General features: G+C 36.0%; 1 protein-coding gene across 3 annotated transcripts in view; it reads left to right on the forward strand.

Annotated features, from left to right (window-relative positions):
- LOC123525294 (KICSTOR complex protein SZT2-like) overlaps positions 1-18,683 on the forward strand; it is a 255,300-nt gene that overhangs the window by 130,052 nt on the left and 106,565 nt on the right. For all 3 annotated transcript variants that reach the window (XM_053537974.1, XM_053537975.1, XM_053537976.1), the window contains exons 36-37: positions 6,240-6,372; positions 10,966-11,139. In XM_053537974.1, the coding sequence (XP_053393949.1) occupies positions 6,240-6,372; positions 10,966-11,139 (307 nt within the window). The remainder of the gene's footprint in view (positions 1-6,239; positions 6,373-10,965; positions 11,140-18,683) is intronic.

An 18,683-nucleotide genomic window follows, 5' to 3' on the forward strand; every position in this document is an offset into this window, starting at 1 on the left:
TCTACATTGCTTTTTGCAAGAATTATGGCCCCTTTTGGACTTAGAAAATCATGGGTAGGACAATATTTCTATTACACAGAGACAAAAAAATCAGATGAGCGTCTGCACCCGCAAGGTGGTGCTCTTGTTATATCTCTGTTGTTACTAAATGAATTTAATCAAACTTAAAATTGTTGTTCCACATCATCACTCACATCATACAACACAAGTACTATAATGCATGTTCTGAGTTCTGCCCTCTTTTTAACAAATAGAATTTCCAGTTCAAGTTGTGATGCACTTTTTCTGTATCTCCAGTATTACTAAATAGATTTGATTCACACTTTAAATAGTTGTTCCGAATTATTAGCCGTATGATATGACACATGGTGCATTACTTTTGCAGAAGTTTTCCATGAATTATGTTCATTTTATACTGATTTAATGTTTTGAGACTTAAGCTATTGTCCAGTATCTTCATCCACATTTGAGTCATTAGACACTCCAGTGTCAGCTCCAGCTTCCTCAGATATACCCAATTTCGCTATCCAGCATTGGAATAGTCGAGCTTCTGTCTCCTGTGACCGCTCTTGTAATAGTCTCTGTTTGTAGGCAAGAGTACATAATCCTGTCAAGTATTTTGGCTGCATTTTGGCCCTTTTTGGACTTGGAAATTGATTCCGTTTTCGTACAAGTCTACGTTTTGTCAAAACTATTTGACAACTGGCTTTGAAACATTTAACACTTGTTCATTGTCAAAATCTCTATCTGTAGTCAAGGGTATGTAACTATGGCAAAGACGTTTGACTGAATTTTGGCCCTTTTTGCTACGTTTTTTGTACCAGTCCATATTTTGTGAAAATTGTTTGACATAATTATGGCTTTGAAACTTTGACCTCTTATTTACCATCATAATCTCCATACGCATGCAAGAGTACATAGCTAGGACAAGGATTTTGGCTCAGTTATTGTCCTTTTTGTGACCCCCCATGAGTGGTGGGGGCATATAGATTTGGTCTTGTCCGTGCGTGCGTTCGTGACACGCCTAGCTCAAAAAGTATTTTATATAAATTGATGAAACCTTGCATGAGTCTTAATCATGATATGAACTTGCACACCTCCTATTTTTAGCTCGACTATTCGAAGAAGTTTGTTAAGTTTTTTGTACCAGTCCACATTTTGACAAAGTCTTTTGAGATAAAGCTTTGAAACTTTCAACACTTGTTTACCATCATCATGGCCAGTTATAGGCAAGAGCACATAACTCCATCAAGGATTTTGGCTGAATTATGGCCCCTTTTGACTTAGAAATCATGGTTAAGTTTTTCGTACCAGTTCATATTTTGACAAAGTCTTTTAAGATAAAGCTTTGAAACTTTCAACACCTTATTTACCATCACCATGGCCAGTTATAGGCAAGGGTACATAACTCCATCAGGGATTTTGGTTGAATTATGGCCCCTTTTGACTTAGAAGTCTTGGTTAAGTTTTTCGTACCAGTTCATATTTAGACAAAGTCTTTTGAGATAAAGCTTTGAAACTTTCAACACTTGTTTACCATCACCATGTCCAGTTATAGGCAAGAGTACATAACTCCATCAAGGATTTCGACTGAATTATGGCCCCTTTTGACTTAGCAATCTTTGTTAAGTTTTTCGTACCAGTTCATATTTTTGTAAAGTGTTTGACATATGGCTTTGAAACTTTTATCACTTGTTAAGTATAATAGTCTCTATCAGTAGGAAAGAGAACATAACTCTGTCATCTATTTTGGCTGAATTATGGCCCTTTTTGGACTTGGAAATTGGTTCTGTTTTCATACAAGTCCATGTTTTTTCAAAACTATTTGACATATGGCTTTTAAACTTTGAACACTTGTTTATCATTATGATTTCCATCTGTAGGCAAGAGTACATAACTATTTTGACTGAATTATGGCCCTTTTTGGACTTTGAAATTGGCTCATATATTGCCATTTAGTGCAAGACTTATCGAAATCAAAGTAATACAGGACCATTGTTTGTCTAATCTATTTATTTCTTTTGTCTGAATATCCGTGGAAATATTTTGACCCCATTCTTCAAATCAATTCTTCGAATAGTCGAGCGCGCTGTCATCAGACAGCTCTTGTTTGTCTGGCTCCACCCCCTTGCATGAGTCTTTATCATGATATTAACTTGCGCACCTCCTATTTTTCGTCTAGCTCCACCCCCTATTTCCAGAGATATGGCTCCTGAAAAAAATGCACATTTACACCTTGTGACACGCCTACCTCAAAAAGTATTTGATATAGATTCATGAAACCTTGCATGAGTCTTAATCATGATATGAAATTGCCCACCTCCTATTTTTCATCTGGCTCGCCCCTTATTTATACAGTTATGGCCCCTGAAATAGTCAAAAACACACATTTTCACGTTGTGACGTGCCTAGCTCAAAAAGTATTTAATATAAATTGATTAAACCTTGCATGAGTCTTTATCATGATATGAACTTGTGCACCATCTATTTTTCATCTGGTTCCGCCCCCTATTTTTAGAGTTATGGCCCCTGAAATAGTCAAAAATATACATTTTCACCTTGTGACGTGCCTAACTAAAAAAATATGTCTTGTAAATTGATTAAACCTTGCAGGAGTCTTTATCATGATATGAACTTGCGCACCTCCTACTTTTTACTGCCTCTGCCCCCTATTTCCAGAGTTATTGCCCCTGAAATAGTCAAAAATGCACGTTTTCACCTTGTGACGCACCTAGCTCAAAAAGTATAAGATATAAATGGATGAAAACTTGCATGAGTGTTTATCATAATATAAACATACACATCTCCTATTTAAAGTTATGGCCCCTGAAATAGTCAAAAATGCACATTTTCACCTAATATTATGTGCCTAGCTCAAAAAGTATTTGATGTAAATTCATGAAACCTTGCTCGAGTCCTTATCACGATGTGACCTTGCACACTTAGCACTTATTACAGAGTTATGGCCCATGAAATAGCCAAAATAGTAGATTTTTTGTTTGTGATGCACCAAAAAGTATATGGCCTATAATAATGAATCCTTTTATATAAATGTTTGTTGAGGCTATACCCCCTTAAGACTGCAAACATTTGAATTATTGCCCCTTATTTGTGACAAATGTACCAGTGGGGGCACACCCTGTGTCCTACAGACACATTCTCGTTTGACGTAGACATTACTTAATATTTTGATCCAATACTTACATCAATTCTTTGAATAGTCAAGCGCACTGTCCACTTGGGAGGTAGGGAACCAGCTTGTTTCCACTGATTTGACAGATTTTTTAGTTCACCATAATGAACCCACATTTCATCCCCAGTAACAATACAGTTTAAAAAAAAAATCGTCACGGTTAAAGGGCCCCAAATGTTCTTTTGCTATAGTCTCCCTGGTTGCCTTTTGGTCTTCTGTCAGCATCCACCTAGCACTTGCCTTGCTCAGGGTTCCCACGGTCAGGGAAAAGTCAGGGAAAAACATACTTTTTTCAAGGTCAGGGAAAAGTCAGGGAATTTTGTAATTGGTCAGGGAAATTTGGAAATTTAGCAAAAGTCAGGGAAAAGTCAGGGAAATTTGAAACCAAAAGTCAAAAGCAGGAAAATAAAGTTGTGAAAAAAGTAAAAAGGATGAAAATAAAAGGCAAAAGCAGTTTCTTTTCATTTGGCTAAACCAAACATTTAAAAAAAAAATACAGTCTGTTAAACAAAATTATTTTTAACTTTTAACAGAATTAAGACTGTATGAATGAATACTATGAACTGTGTAGTCCTGCATAGTTGCACATTAATTTCATCATTTTACTATATAATTAATATAAGCCATAGTAAAACTTTTCTGTTATTTATGTTTGTATGGAAAAATTAAGAAAACTTAGTACATACCTTTCTTACAGTCATATTTACCATTTTCTTTACTCAGATTACTGCTTACAGATTGTAATGTGCAAAACAATGCTATTTTGATTTATTTTATATCTAAATAGACCTTAGTCTTCTGGTCAACTCTTCTTAGTAAAGATCAAAACTAGTTTTCAAGTGCAAAAGTGTTTATGGAAGTTCAGTGTTTAATAAGTTTGAATGGTTATTATTGGTGGATTTTGTTAAAAGTAAAAGTCTATTTTAATAGAATTCTTTGCAGCATCTTGATTTTACTCTGTAATATTTTAGAATTCAGCTAACAGAGAAAGACTGAAAGATTAAGATATATAAAAAAGATGCAAACAAATTGCATACTTAGGGTGGATATTAGGACTTATTTGACATCATAGAGAAACAATTAAAAATTGAAAGTAAAACAAAAAAGAAATCAAACACTGATACCATTGTACATATAGAGGGTTTAAGTGAAGTTAACTACAGCTGGAAAAGTAATTCAGCATGATAAAATTGTGTAAAGTATGATTTTTATAAGTCATTAAATGAGCCGTGCCATGAGAAAACCAACATAGTGGGTATGCGACCAGCATGGATCCAGACCAGCCTGCGCATCTGCGCAGTCGGGTCAGGATCCATGCTGTTCGCTAATAGTTTCTCCAATTCCAATAGGCTTTAAAAGCGAACAGCATGGAGCCTGACCAGACTGCGCGGATGCGCAGGCTGGTCTGGATCCATGCTGGTCGCAAACCCACTATGTTGGTTTTCCCATGGCACGGCTCAAATACTGATGTCTTGAGGCATTTAAAGCTGTATACTCTTTACTGTATTGAATTTTCAACTTTCGAAAAATAAACAGGCGTTTATGCTTTTAATGATTCTATGTCAGATCTTTAAATATATTTGTAGAATGCAAACTCAAATACTGTAATGTAAAAAGGAAACAAATAATTTCTAAATATATTGCAACATACATATGCTATTAAGTCTACAAGAAGACTACCCCTATTAATTATGTGTAAAATGCCATTTTCTACAAAAAATGTATGAATAAAGGCAAATTTTTATAATATGTTGTACATTTGTCAGAACAGACACAGTAGAAAAATCCAAAACTTGATCAAAAGTAGTCTTTTAGTGAATAGTATGGACCTTTCTTGTCTGTTACATCACACTAAAATAATATATAGCGATCTGTTAAACTGGAACAAACTTTCTTTATACCCTTTAGTTATCAATGTAACAAGAAATATGGTAAGGCTTGCCTGATGGTGAAAATGGAGGCCACATTAATCAATAGATGACCGGGTAAGCGTCCCAGAATGCGAAAGTTTTGGTCAGGGAAAATTGGAGTTTGGTCAGTGAAAAGTCAGGGAAAAGTCAGGGAATTTTATTTTCTCTGCTTTGTGGGAACCCTGTTGCTCATACCAAATTTTACATGTAAAATCTGATGTGCCGACACATTGCAGATCCTAAATTGATTAGCTACCTCCTGCAAAGTTACTCTGCAATCTTAGTAACAAAAACCTTAACATTCGCCACCATTGGGGTCACTGTCTTAGAGGACCTCCCTGGCCTAGGCTTGTCCCTCAGCTTTTCCTGCTCTCCCTTAATTGAAACCCAGCTATAAAAGGTGAACAGGATATATACGCAGGCTTAAGGAAAACTTTTTTGCAACCTTTGAAAAATGTGGCAAGGCTTTTCACTCTCTAAAAGCAGGAATTTTATTACAGATCTCTGTTCCTCCAGCTTAGTGTCCATAGTAGACCCGAAACCTTGTTTAAAATGCTCAAAGCTTCATGTATACACACTTCTTATTGAAAATAAACTGACAGATTTATAGGTGAAAAAAAATGTAGTTTTTCCTCATGTATAAATTATGAGAAGGTAGCTGGACATGGAAAGACAGGATCATGAAAAGTCTGGATATTTCCCGACCACCCCTCATACTGTTACAGATCTGTTCTAGCACTTTTATATCCTTGTGGAAATTCTGTTTATATCATGTTTTCATTTGCTTTAACCAGTTTTGGCTCATTTTTCGAACTTAAGGACATTTGGATGGAAAAGTGATTTAATTTGGCAGATATATTCAGATCTGCCATTCAGTATTCAAAGTCCAGGTGGATTGCATGTGGGACAAAGATCAAAGTCATAGTTGTGTGTGAGGTATAGATTTGTCCTTGCTTGTTGTACACCCATGGTGTGCATCAGTCTTTTGTCCAAAGTTGTGTAGGTTTTATTCATAATCAGACCTATAAATTGACCTTTACTTTAGGAGTTAGGCATTTACATTTTCTTCATTGTAGTCATTTGTGTCAGTCTAGAGAGACTGTACTGTATTTTCAATGAATATTAATGTGTTTTAGCAACTGTTGCTTAACGACCTGTATGAGAGCCGTATGTGCCATAACCTTCTGGTCGATGCTGCTGAGGAGGAGGTCTCCTGGAAGCTTGATGGGGACCGCAGGATCAAACCTAGACATGCTCTACATGTCAGCAGTAGGTCACTTATATTGCTGTTAATAGAATGCTCTATCTTCCACCTTCAGGCTGTTATGCTCAAGCTGAATTATGTTGAGGAGTAATTATTTAATTGCAGAGGGCTGAAGCACTGAATCATGTTGAGAAGTAATTATTTAATTGCAGAGGTCTGAAGCACTCAATTATGTTGAGAAGTAATTATTTAATTGCAGAGGGCTGAAGCACTGAATCATGTTGAGAAGTAATTATTTAATTGCAGAGGTCTGAGGCACTCAATTATGTTGAGAAGTAATTATTTAATTGCAGAGGGCTGAAGCACTGAACCATGTTGAGAAGTAATTATTTAATTGCAGAGGTCTGAAGCACTCAATAATGTTGAGAAGTAATTATTTAATTGTAGAGGGCTGAAGCACTGAATCATGTTGAGAAGTAATTATTTAAAGACCTGTTCCAGTCCTACCATTTAACCTTAAATTGTCACTGAAAAAGCATGAAAATCCTGACTATGAACAGTGATGCCTGTCAAAATAGAGTCTATTTTATATAAAATTCTATATTAAATACCTGTGATTTTGCGTGCTAAAGTGTGGAGCGTGGCAGTTAACTGTTACCTATTGTAATCATGGGTTGCATACACACAATAGAATTTGAATAGCCGTGGAGCAGGACTTTAATTGCAAAGGGCTGAAGCACTCACTAAAGTTTAAAATATTATTTAATTGCAAAGGGCTGAAGCACTCAATAATGTTGAGAAGTATTTAATTGCAGAGGGCTAAAGCTGAAAGACTTAGTGAGTGGTTGTAAGAAATCCAAGAACATTTTAGGGTCATCTCACTACAGTTAAATATTGCTGAAAGGCTGTAAATCCAAATAAAACATTAAGTTTGTGACTTATTACGTTGTTTTTGCCCTGTCCGTCCATCCATATGTACGTCACATTTCATTTCCAATCAATAACTGGAGAACCATTTAACCTAGAACCTTCAAACTTCATAGGATGGTAGGGCTGCTTGAGTAGACAACCCTTATTGTTTTTGGGATCACTCCATCAAAGGTCAGGGTCACAGGGGCCTGAACATTGAAAACCATTTCCGATCAATAACTTGAGAACCACTTGACCCAGAATGTTGAAACTTGATTGGTCATGCAGAGTAGATGATCCGTATTGATTTTGGGTTCACTCTGTTAAAGATCAAGGTCACAGGGGCCTGAATATTGAAAACCATTTCCGATCAATAACTTGAGAACCACTTGACCCAGAATGTTAAAACTTCATAGGATGATTGGTCATGCAAAGTAGATGGCCCCTATTGATTTTGGGGTCACTCTATTAAAGGTCAAGCTCACGGGTCTGAACGTGGAAAACCATTTCCGGTCAGTAACTTGAGAACCACTAGACCCAGAATGTTAAAACTTCATAGGATGATTGGTCATGCAGAGTAAATGACCACTATCGATTTTGGGGTCACTCTGTTAAAGGTCAAGGTCACAGGGGCCTGAACATGGAAAACCATTTCCAATCAATAACTTGAGAACCACTTGACCCAGAATGTTAAAACTTCATAGGATGATTGGACATGCAGAGTAGTTGATCCCTATTGATTCTTGGGTCACTCTACTAAAGGTCAAGGTCACAGGGGCCTGGTCATGTAAAATCATTTCCAGACAGAAACTTGAGAACCACTTGACCCAGAATGTTGAAACTTCATAGGATGATTGGATATACAGAGTAGATGACCTCTATTGATTTTGGGATCAGTGAAAGGTCAAGGTTACAGTGGACGGAAAATGGAAATCCATTTCTGGTCAATAACTTGAGAACTATTTGAACTAGAACCTTCAAACCTGACCTTGATAGGACTTACAGAGTAGAAACATGGCCCCTTTTGGTTTTGGGGTCACTCCATCAAAGGTCAAGGTCACAGGGGGCCAAACATAGAAAACTCTTTCCAATCAATAACTTGAGAACCACTTGACCCAGTATGCTGAAACTTAATAGGATGATTGGACATGCAGAGTAGATGACCCCCATTGATTTTGGGGTCACTTTATCAAAGGTCAAGGTCACAGGAGCCTGAACAATAACTTGAGAACTACTAGGCCCAGAATGTTGAAACTTAGTGAGATGACTGGACTTGCCAAGTAGATGATCCCTATTGCAGCCAACCATCAGTGTCTCTTTTACTTTTGCTCCTGTCCCCTATTGACTTCTTGCCTATACGACTATGCATTGGGGGAGACAAGCGCTTTTTTACAAAAGCATCTTATAGTTTCTTCAGTGTGTTCTTGTTGTGCTGTAAAAGCGGAGCGGTCATTTGGCTTGCAAAAATAGGCTTACATTGTGTAGTGGAGCAAAGTCCCAAATAAATACATCCCATCTTTTCCATTTTTAATTCATTTGTGCCTTAATCATATGCCAACAGGACTTTGTTCCACTCATTGATATTACATAAAATAGACTTTTCTTGCTTATATTTACATTTTTAGGCCACCATTATCAGATGGCGGGCTATTCAAATCACTCTGCGTCTGTCGTCCTTCGTCCGTTAACAATTTCTCGTTATCGCATCTCTTCAGAAACTACTGGGGGGATTTTAACCAAACTTTGTCAGAATGATGTATTGCTACCCTAGTTTTGTCCCCCTGAAAATCAGACTGGTTCAACAATTTTTAAGTGAGTTATGGCCTTTGTTTATTTTTATAATTTACATAGATTTATATAGGGAAAAACTTTGAAAATATTCTTGTCCAAAACCACAGGGCCTAGGGCTTTGATATTTGGTATGTAGCATCATCTAATTGTCCTCTACCAAGATTATTCAAATGATTTCCCTAGGGTCAAATATGATCCCGCCCTAGGGGTCACATGGTTTATATAGGGAGAAACTTTGAAAATCTTCTTGTCCAAAACCACAGGGCCTAGTGCTTTGATATTTTGTATGTGACATCATCTTGTGGTCCTCCACGAAGATTGTTTTAATTATTACCCTAGGGTCAAATATGGCCCTGCCCTGGGGGGTAACATGGTTTACATAGATTTATATAGGGAAAAACTTTTAAAATCTTCTTGTCCAAACCACAAAGCCTAGGGCTTTGATATTTATAATATAGCATCATCTAGTGGTTCTCTACCAAGTTTGTCCAAATTATTCCCCTAGGGTCAAATATGGTCCCGCCCCGGGGATCACATGGTTTATATAGACTTATAAAGGGAAAAACTTTAAAAATCTTCTTGTCCATAACCTACAACATTCAAATTTGGACCACATGTATAGTTTTGAGTGGCTACATGAACCTTGACATGTGTTGACCTTGATCTTGACCTAGTGACCTACTTTCACATTTCTGTAGCTACAGTCTTCAAATTTGGACCACATGCACAGGTTTGTGTACCGAAATAAACGTTGACCTTGACATTGACCTTGTGACCTATTTTCACATTTTTGAAGGTACAGGCTTCCAGTTTGGACAACATGCATAGTTTTGTGTTCAGAAATGAAATTTGACCTCTATTTTGACCTAGTGACCCACTTTCACATTTCTCAAGCTACAGCCTTCAAATTTGGACCACATACATAGTTTTGTGTTCCGAAATGAAGTTTGACCTTGATTTTGACCTAGTGACCTACTTTCACATTTCTCAAGCTACAGCCTTCAAATTTGGATCACATGTATAGTTTTGTTTACCGAAATGAACTTTGACCTTGAGCTTGACCTAGTGACCTTCTTTCACATTTCTGCAGCTAGAGCCTTCAAATTTGAACCACATGCATAGGTTTGTGTACGGAAATAAACTTTGACCTTGACATTGACCTAGATACCTATTTTCACATTTTTGAAGGTACAGGCTTCAAATTTGGACCACAAGCATAGTTTTGTGTTCCGAAATGAAGTTTGATCTTGATTTTGAGCTAGTGACCTACTTTCACATTTCTCAAGCTACAGCCTTCAAATTAGGACCACATGCATAGTTTTGTGTACCGAAATGAACTTTGACCTTGAGATTGACCTAGTGACCTACTTTCACATTTCTCAAGCTACAGGCTTCAAATTTGGACCACATGCATAGTTTTGTGTTCTGAATTGAAATTTGACCTCGTTTTTTTACCTATTTTCACATTTCTCAAACTACAGCCTTCAAATTTGAAGCACATGCATAGTTTTATATACCGAAATGAACTTTGACCTTGAAATTGATCTAGTGACCTACTTTCACATTTCTCAAGCTACAGCTTTCAAATTTGGACCACATGAATAGACCACATGCACAGTGTTGTATACCGAAATGAAATTTGACCTTAATTTTGACCTTGAGCTAGTCTTGAAATTTGGAACATTCAAAAATGGCTCAGTGGTGGGCGCCAAGATCACTCTGTGATCTCCTGTTTGAGTTGTTACCTTGAAAACAAAGAACAATTTCTTTTATTGGCATATAGCCTTGAATGGTATTTGTATGAGTTATGACCGTCTTTCAGTTAGGTTAAATAACACCTTTTATACCTAATAACACTATGTTTCAGGCATTAGTGTATCATAATTATGTTGATTGTTTACAATATTGTTTTTATGTTTATCACATGCATTAACTTGATTGTTCACTGTTTGTTAAAGGTTCCGAAAATGATGATGATGATGATGATGATGACACATTTGAGAGGAAATATCTTGCTGCAGCCATGAACCTTGATCCAGGGTATTTTGATTGCACATGTGTTTGGCAAACAAAGTTGTACATCCATCCAGGCCTCAAAAGAGGGGCTGGTAGAGGCTCTACTATGTCTATAGGTTAGTGTGATGTTTTATATGGTAGGAATTTAAATTTACAAGATTTTAACATTTTTTGAAAGATTGTGTTTGTCTGTCGCCATGTTAGAATTTCTTACTGGGAGTCTTATTGAGTTTGTGTTAGAAAAGAAGATAAAAAGAGTAAGCAGAAAGATATATTTAGCTCACATTAGCAAGAGGCTTAGAGGTGAGCTTTTCAAATTGTGAAATTATCTCTCATCTGTCTTCAGCTTTTATAATCATATGTGATTTTCTTTGAAACTACTGCAGGGATATTAACCATTTTACTTTGAAGCATGCTTGTATGAAACGGTTTCAAGTTTATACAGATCATGTCCTTGAGTTCATATGTAGTCATATCCAAAGGGCCGATAAGTCTTAATGCCCAAGAAGAGGGGGTATATTATTTTGCTTATGTCAGTCAGTCCATCTGTTTACCGTTTGGTTTACAGTCAATAAATGGAGAATGCAGGCTGTCAACTGATTCCTATATTCCTATATTTTCCTATATTTTGGATCAAAATCCTATATTCTGAAAAACCTCCTATATTTCATATATTTTCCTATATTTTGAAAAATATTCCTATATTTTTTAGTAAAGTTCTTGCCGATGAATAAGAGAGTAAATCTTGGTTTGATACTGCTTTTGGATTCTTTATTTTATAAGTAAGAAAATTCCCATTTCTGCCACAGCATCACTATCCTTAAGATAATGTTGTTTTGCTCTTCTTCATCATCTGTATGGTCACTTTGCAAGGCAGTGAAACAGGACATGGGTCTTTCAGGTAAATCAAAGTCTCATTCAGATGTTTTCTTTCAGATACTCCCCAATGATGAAATACAAGGCAAATCTCTGAGATCTCTGACATCAAAAAAGTATAGTAAAGATGACAAACTGGTGCAGAAGTACCATGTCTGTTTTAGATATACAGTTCATGCAGTTTTACCAAAATTCAAAGTCTTCATTTACTGAATTGTCAACAGGAAGATTTTCTCAGAGACTTACCTACATACTGAGGGGACCATGCCTGCTCTTCCAAACTGGAATCGAAGCACATAGGCAGACTGTTTGTGCTATTAAAACAATTTCTATTTTTAACAGCACATGTAGTCTGTTGACATGGTAAGATAAATATTTTCAACATTTAAGTTTTGCAGGTGTGCCATAAGACAACCATGTTTAAAAAACCATTCAGCCTGTGAGTGTGACTACCTTGTAATAGTAAGACAATGCCTGGAGGAAAGACACATTGGAATGACAAGTGGCTTGATTTAGAGGACGACAATGGTGTTAAATTGTTTAAATGGTGTAAACCTGTAAAAGGAAATACTTAAGTTGCTTACTGCATTTTATGCTGTAAGCCATTTTTAGCTCATCTGATTTTTTGAAAAAAAATGATGAGTTATTGTCATCACTTGAGCGGTTGTCGGCGTCGGCGTCGGTGTCGGCGTCGGCGTCTGCGTCGGCGTTGCCTGGTTAAGTTTTATGTTTAGGTCATCTTTTCTCCTAAACTATCAAAGCTATTGCTTTGAAACTTGGAAGACTTGTTCACCATCATAAGCTGACCCTGTATAGCAAGAAACATAACTCCATCTTGCTTTTTGCAAGATTTATGGCCCCTTTTGTACTTAGAAAATATCAGATTTCTTGGTTAAGTTTTATGTTTAGGTCAACTTTTCTCCTAAACTATCAAAGCTATTGCTTTGAAACTTGGAATACTTGTTCACCATCATAAGCAGACCCTGTACATTAAGACACATAACTCCATCTTGCTTTTTGCAAGAACTATTGCCCCTTTTGGACTTAGAAAATCAGTTTTCTTGGTTGAGTTTTATGTTTAGGTCAGCTTTTATCCTAAACTATCAAAGCTATTGCTTTAAAACTTGCAACACTTGTTCACCATCATAAGCTGACACTGTACAGCAAGAAACATAACTCCATCCTGCTTTTTGCAAGATTTATGGCCCCTTTTGGACTTAGAAAATATCAGATTTCTTGGTTAAGTTTTATGTTTAGGTCAACTTTTTCTCTTAAACTATCAAAGCTATTGCTTTGAAACTTGCAACACTTGTTGACCATCATAAGCTGACCCTGTACAGCAAGCAACATAACTCCATCCTGCTTTTTGCAATAATTATTGCCCCTTTTGGACTTAGAAAATCATTTTCTTGGTTGAGTATTATGTTTAAGGCAACTTTTCTCATAAACTATCAAAGCTATTGCAACTTTTAAACTTGCAACAGTTTTTCACAATCATAAGTGGACACTGTACATCAAGAAACATAACTCTATCCTGCTTTTTGCAATAATGATGGCCCTTTTTAGACTTAGAAAATCATGGGTAGGACAATATTTCTATTATACAAAAAAAATCAGATGAGCGGCAGCACCCGCAAGGCGGTGCTCTTGTTATGTAAGCAACAGTGGTTTCACTCAGATTAAACAGCACTGTAAATCAACAAAACACAAACAGATCTCAGATACTCGTTTTGGTAAAAACACTGCCCAAAAAGTGTTGACCAAGGGTGATGGTAAAACAGTGACTGCTACAGCCTCTGGAGCATCTAATAAACAAGCTACTGTAGGTTCAAGCGATATTGAGCAGAGGCAAATACAACATGTATTCACAAGTCACCCTTTGAAACATTAAGTCACAGCAGCTGCTGATTTTTCATTCAGATCATGTGATGGCCTTGACAAAGTGTTTCAGAAGATGTTCAAGTGTGATATTGCTGTGATCGGTTTTCTTTGTCAAGGACAAAAGCATCATAAATAGTTTCAGAAGCGATAAGATCATTTTTGACAGAAGCAATTGTGAAGGAAGTGATAGATGGAAATTTAGGGTATGTTCTTATGTTTGATGAAACTACTGCAGCACAGCAATGTAGACAAATGGACATACTGATAAGATTTTGGAGCAATATTGAGGGAGAAGTGTCTGTGAGGTATTTGAAAGCTTTTCACTTTGGCCATGCAACACCTGACATTGTAAGTGAAGCTTTCCTTAAATTAGGGAATGATTTTGAAGTAGACCTACCCATGAAGAATTTGATAAGTCTCTCATCTGATGGCTCGAATGTCAACAAATCCATTCACAGAAAAGTCAATGAAAGTTTGAAAGCAGATGGCAACCCGAGTTTGCTTGACTTTGAACCCTGCAACCTCCATACAGTGCACAATGCTTTTAGAAAAGGTCTCAACTGTTTTGGAAGTGATGCAGAAGAGTTAACTTTTGACATGTATCAGTTCTTCAAGCAGCAGCCAGTCAGAAGAGAAGATTTTAAAGACCTTCAACTAGAGTATGACATGGATGAGGGTCTGTTCCTAAGTCATGTACCAAGCAGATGGTTGACATTGTTGCCAGCCATGACCAGAGTATTAACAAACTGGAGGGTAAGTGTGGATTATTTCACTGTCCATCTTCCAAAATCAATGAAATCCAAGTCTGCACGAAAACAGCTTGAGAGCTTCTAGACATTGATTAATGTAGAAACAGTAAGACAGTAAGTGTACAGGTAAGAGTTGATGGTATATGTACCAGTAAATGAAAATATATGTTGTTGAAAACTCCTATATTTTGCCTCAAAACTATCCAAAAACTCCTATATTTGTTGTGAAAATATTCCTATATTCTTCCTATATTTTGGAGAAGACCTGGTTGACAGCCTGAGAATGCTTTGACCTATTATCATCAAACTTTCTAGGATGATTGTCAGTAGATGACCCCTACTATTTTTGGGGTTAGTAGGTCAAAGGTCAGGTTCACCTTAAGGTTGTGAATGGTTTCTGCTCATGAACTAAAGAACACTTAGGCTCACAGTCGTTAAACATCATAGGATGATTTCTTTCATCAGTAGATGATCTTGAATGCTTTTTTGGAGTCAGTATGTCAAAGGTCAAGACCTTGAGACTGAAAACATACTGCCTTCAAACTTTATTATCAATAGATGAACCCTCATTGGGTCAAAGGTCACATCAACCTTAATTCTAAAAATGCTTTCAATCAATAACTGCAAAATGCTTGTTTCTTTGGCTACTTAACCTAATGTGATGATCGCCTATGGTTCAAAGATGACAGTTATTGATTTGAGGATCAGTGTGTCAAAGGTCAAGGACACTCTGGCCTTTAAAGACCCACCACAACCTCGTGACCTTCTTTTTTCTCCCACATGAACTTCGTGAAAATCATTCTCATGATACTGCTCTATTACAGCTAAACTACAAAGTGATAGGTGGATAACTTAGGCTCTCCCTGAATAATTGTGTTTTCAAAACTTCATCTGCAAACTTATTCAGTCAGTCTCTTTTCAGTATAGTTTTATTAACATGGATAAATAACTATATTACACTGTAGAAACAAAGTGTGGTCTAAGTTCAACTTAATACACCAAGTACTGTGCATTCTGCTACATAAATGTAATAAAATCCTTGACATTAAACACATAGTCTTGGCCTAATAAATGTCACTGTCAATTTGTAACTAGATTTTTCAGTGTGTACATACCACGTGGTTTGTGACGTCATTTTCGGGTATTACGGCAAGAAAATTTATAAACAAATCCGTCGATTCAGAACTTAAAAACACCGTAAGTTTTTCATTTTTTCCCCGATTTTAATAATTCTTTTACGAGGCTCAAGCCAAGATGGTGGGCCATAAACGTAACACAAATGTTTCCTGAAATTCTAAGCAGTTTTTGCAAAGGTTGGTTCCAACCCTGAAATCCGGCAAATTCTTGGAGGGTAATACGGCAAGAAAAACCCGTGTTTTCCAAAAAATGCAGGATTGCTTTCCTTTACATTGTTGTGCCCTTCACCGCTGTTTATTTCGGTTCCAAGAAGGCCGGCGAATCACTTGACTGAAAATAAAATGGTAGGTTTCTCTATGAAAACATATGTCTTCGGAAAATGCTAATACGGCAAGAATGATATGACAGCAAGCAGATTCTTGAATACTCTTATTGTCCCTAACAGCAGTTGAAACTTACTTTTGTCAGCAGGTTAGTAAATAGGGCATACCTACATAGTGCATGGTATGCCAAACTAAACGGAACCGTTAATAAACAGTAAAGCCCTATTTCATTTTTGAAGTTTTGACAAAACATTTTTCCGTATGCCTGAGATTTATTAAAAAGAATAATTCAGTGGTCTGTTTTCAAAATTATCGTTACGTTTTCATGCACTTTCAGTCCATAGGAAGAATGGGGGCTTTGCTGTACAAGCAATTGTACTGTGAGAGAGATAAAGGACTGTTATAACCGTCTCAAGATTAATTTTTAAAGTCTGTCTGTTTAACACAACTTGAAGATACATTTTACGAATATTTTTGGCAAGTAAGGTGATTGCATAGGCATAGTTTTACAGTCTATTTACGAACATGATTCTGAAACGATATTTTGAACGACTGAATATTTGTTCATAAAAGGTATCTATCGTTTCTCAAAAATAATTTGATACTATGACAACTTACGTATATGGGTCTGAAGAATGCATGTAATACTGTACAATTTTGATATTAGATTATGCAAAATTCAAATTTATGTTACATTTACCAAACAGGATAAACCTTCTTTTCTTTTCACACTTTTACTTCTATGCCCCCTTTTAGGACATAAGTTTTAGCACTTTCTGGATTTATCATTAAATGATTGAATATATAATTCTTAAGTTTTATGTTAAGCCCAAGTTATCTTCAGTAATGATTCTGCGATCCTTACTATAACAAGGGTCATAACTTAGTAAACAACTGTTTCATGACATGACTTGTGTTTAGAAGATGTTACACCGACCCTTGATTCCGTCTGTGACAACTATGTTTTATTTTCCAACCGACTGGTATGCCGCAGCACAGATCAGTACCGCACTGATGTGTGCTCTTTGGCTAATCACTAACGCTTTATTCAAAGGTCGTGCAATTTTTTTTTTTCTCTCACGTTCGGTGTGGTCTTTATGTGATACAAAGAATCGTTGGTTTATGCGTTGAAAGTGTCCAAATATTTAAGAAAATATTTTAACACATTACGTTTTGTATGTTGTTTTTTTTTCTTAAAGGTGCATCTGCATTTTACACTCTTTTATGACATACTAGAAGTGCACATGCATATTTTTGTTATTTATAATTATATGGTTTTCACTGATTAAACTGTGATTAATGGACGATACGATAAATGCAAAGTCGAGCTGGAAATCCTTTGCACTTACAATAATTTTATATCATAATTATGTGCGAAGTTGCCCATCATCAGTAAAATTTTTGTTTGAATAAAAGATAATTTTGAAATACAAATTTATCACAAAAGGATGCAGCACAATATTCATTTATAAACGTTGATTACTAAGTTTCAGTGTGTATAATATGGAAACTACAAAGCTGGCTTGGTGACCTTTTGTTGTTTTTGCATTTGTTGTGTTACCATTGCTTTCTTGGGTCTGATATAATTAATTGTTCAATTTTACTTAAATTTTACTGTTATGTTTTACATTTCAAAACGTTTAATAAATTTCTAAAATTTGTAAGTATCTGCTTATACTTTCATAATTTCATGTGTAATGCGTTAATTTTATTATATTAAGTAACTTTATTGAAAATTTCAATTTCTGTGTGTATCCATAATGTAACAAACTTTACTTTTGAACTCTCTTGTTGGTCTCTGTGTTTAGTCTTTGTCCGCGTCATTACGCTAAAAAAGTAAAAAAATACGTCGTCCAAGTACTTGTATTTGTCTCTGCTAACATCAGGTTGTTCTTTTGTTTGTTTTTGTATCAAAGTTTAGTAGATCTATCACCATAATCTCGAAATCTCAAAGACTTATTTCGAAATACAGCTTCAATACATTATCAATTACTATTATTGATAGGCATTGTTCAGAGGCCCAGCTATCACTAATGATTGATAAGTAAACACATAATGTGAATATGTAGGATACATTTTCAATTTTAAACACTTTTTGTAGACTTTTTAGCAGTTTGACTCTTTTAAGATGAATGTAAGCATTCGCGGATGCCACAGTTTAGACACATAGGGACTCATTTTTAAGACACCTCTTCAGACTATAAATAAAGTAGAAATTTGGAATCTTCTCTTGAAAGGTCTAATTAGATAACAAGTAATGAAACAGAAAAAAATAATAGATCACTAAACGATCTTTAAGGAGCTTTGAAAAAAAACATTCTTTCATATCACATCATACCGAACTTTATCTAATAGAGGCTAAAGAAATCTGCAAACAGGTATTATACATGAGGAAAAGAGTCTCAGACTCAGTAATTCACGAAACTGTTAGTAAAGGAACAATAGGCGTATCCAAGAATCTGCTTGCCGTCATATCATTCTTGCCGTATTAGCATTTTCCGAAGACATATATTTTCACAGAGAAACCTACCATTTTATGTCAAGTAAAGTGGTCCGCAGGCCTTCTGGGAACCGAATAGAATTTCAGGAAAACTTTGTCTTATGTTTATAGCCCACTATCTTGGCTTGAGCCTCGTAAAAGAATTATTAAAAGCGGCGAAAAAATGAAAAACTTACAGTGTTTTTAAGTTCTGA

Source organism: Mercenaria mercenaria, chromosome 3 (genome assembly GCF_021730395.1).
Source record: "Mercenaria mercenaria strain notata chromosome 3, MADL_Memer_1, whole genome shotgun sequence".
Lineage (NCBI taxonomy): Eukaryota > Metazoa > Mollusca > Bivalvia > Venerida > Veneridae > Mercenaria > Mercenaria mercenaria.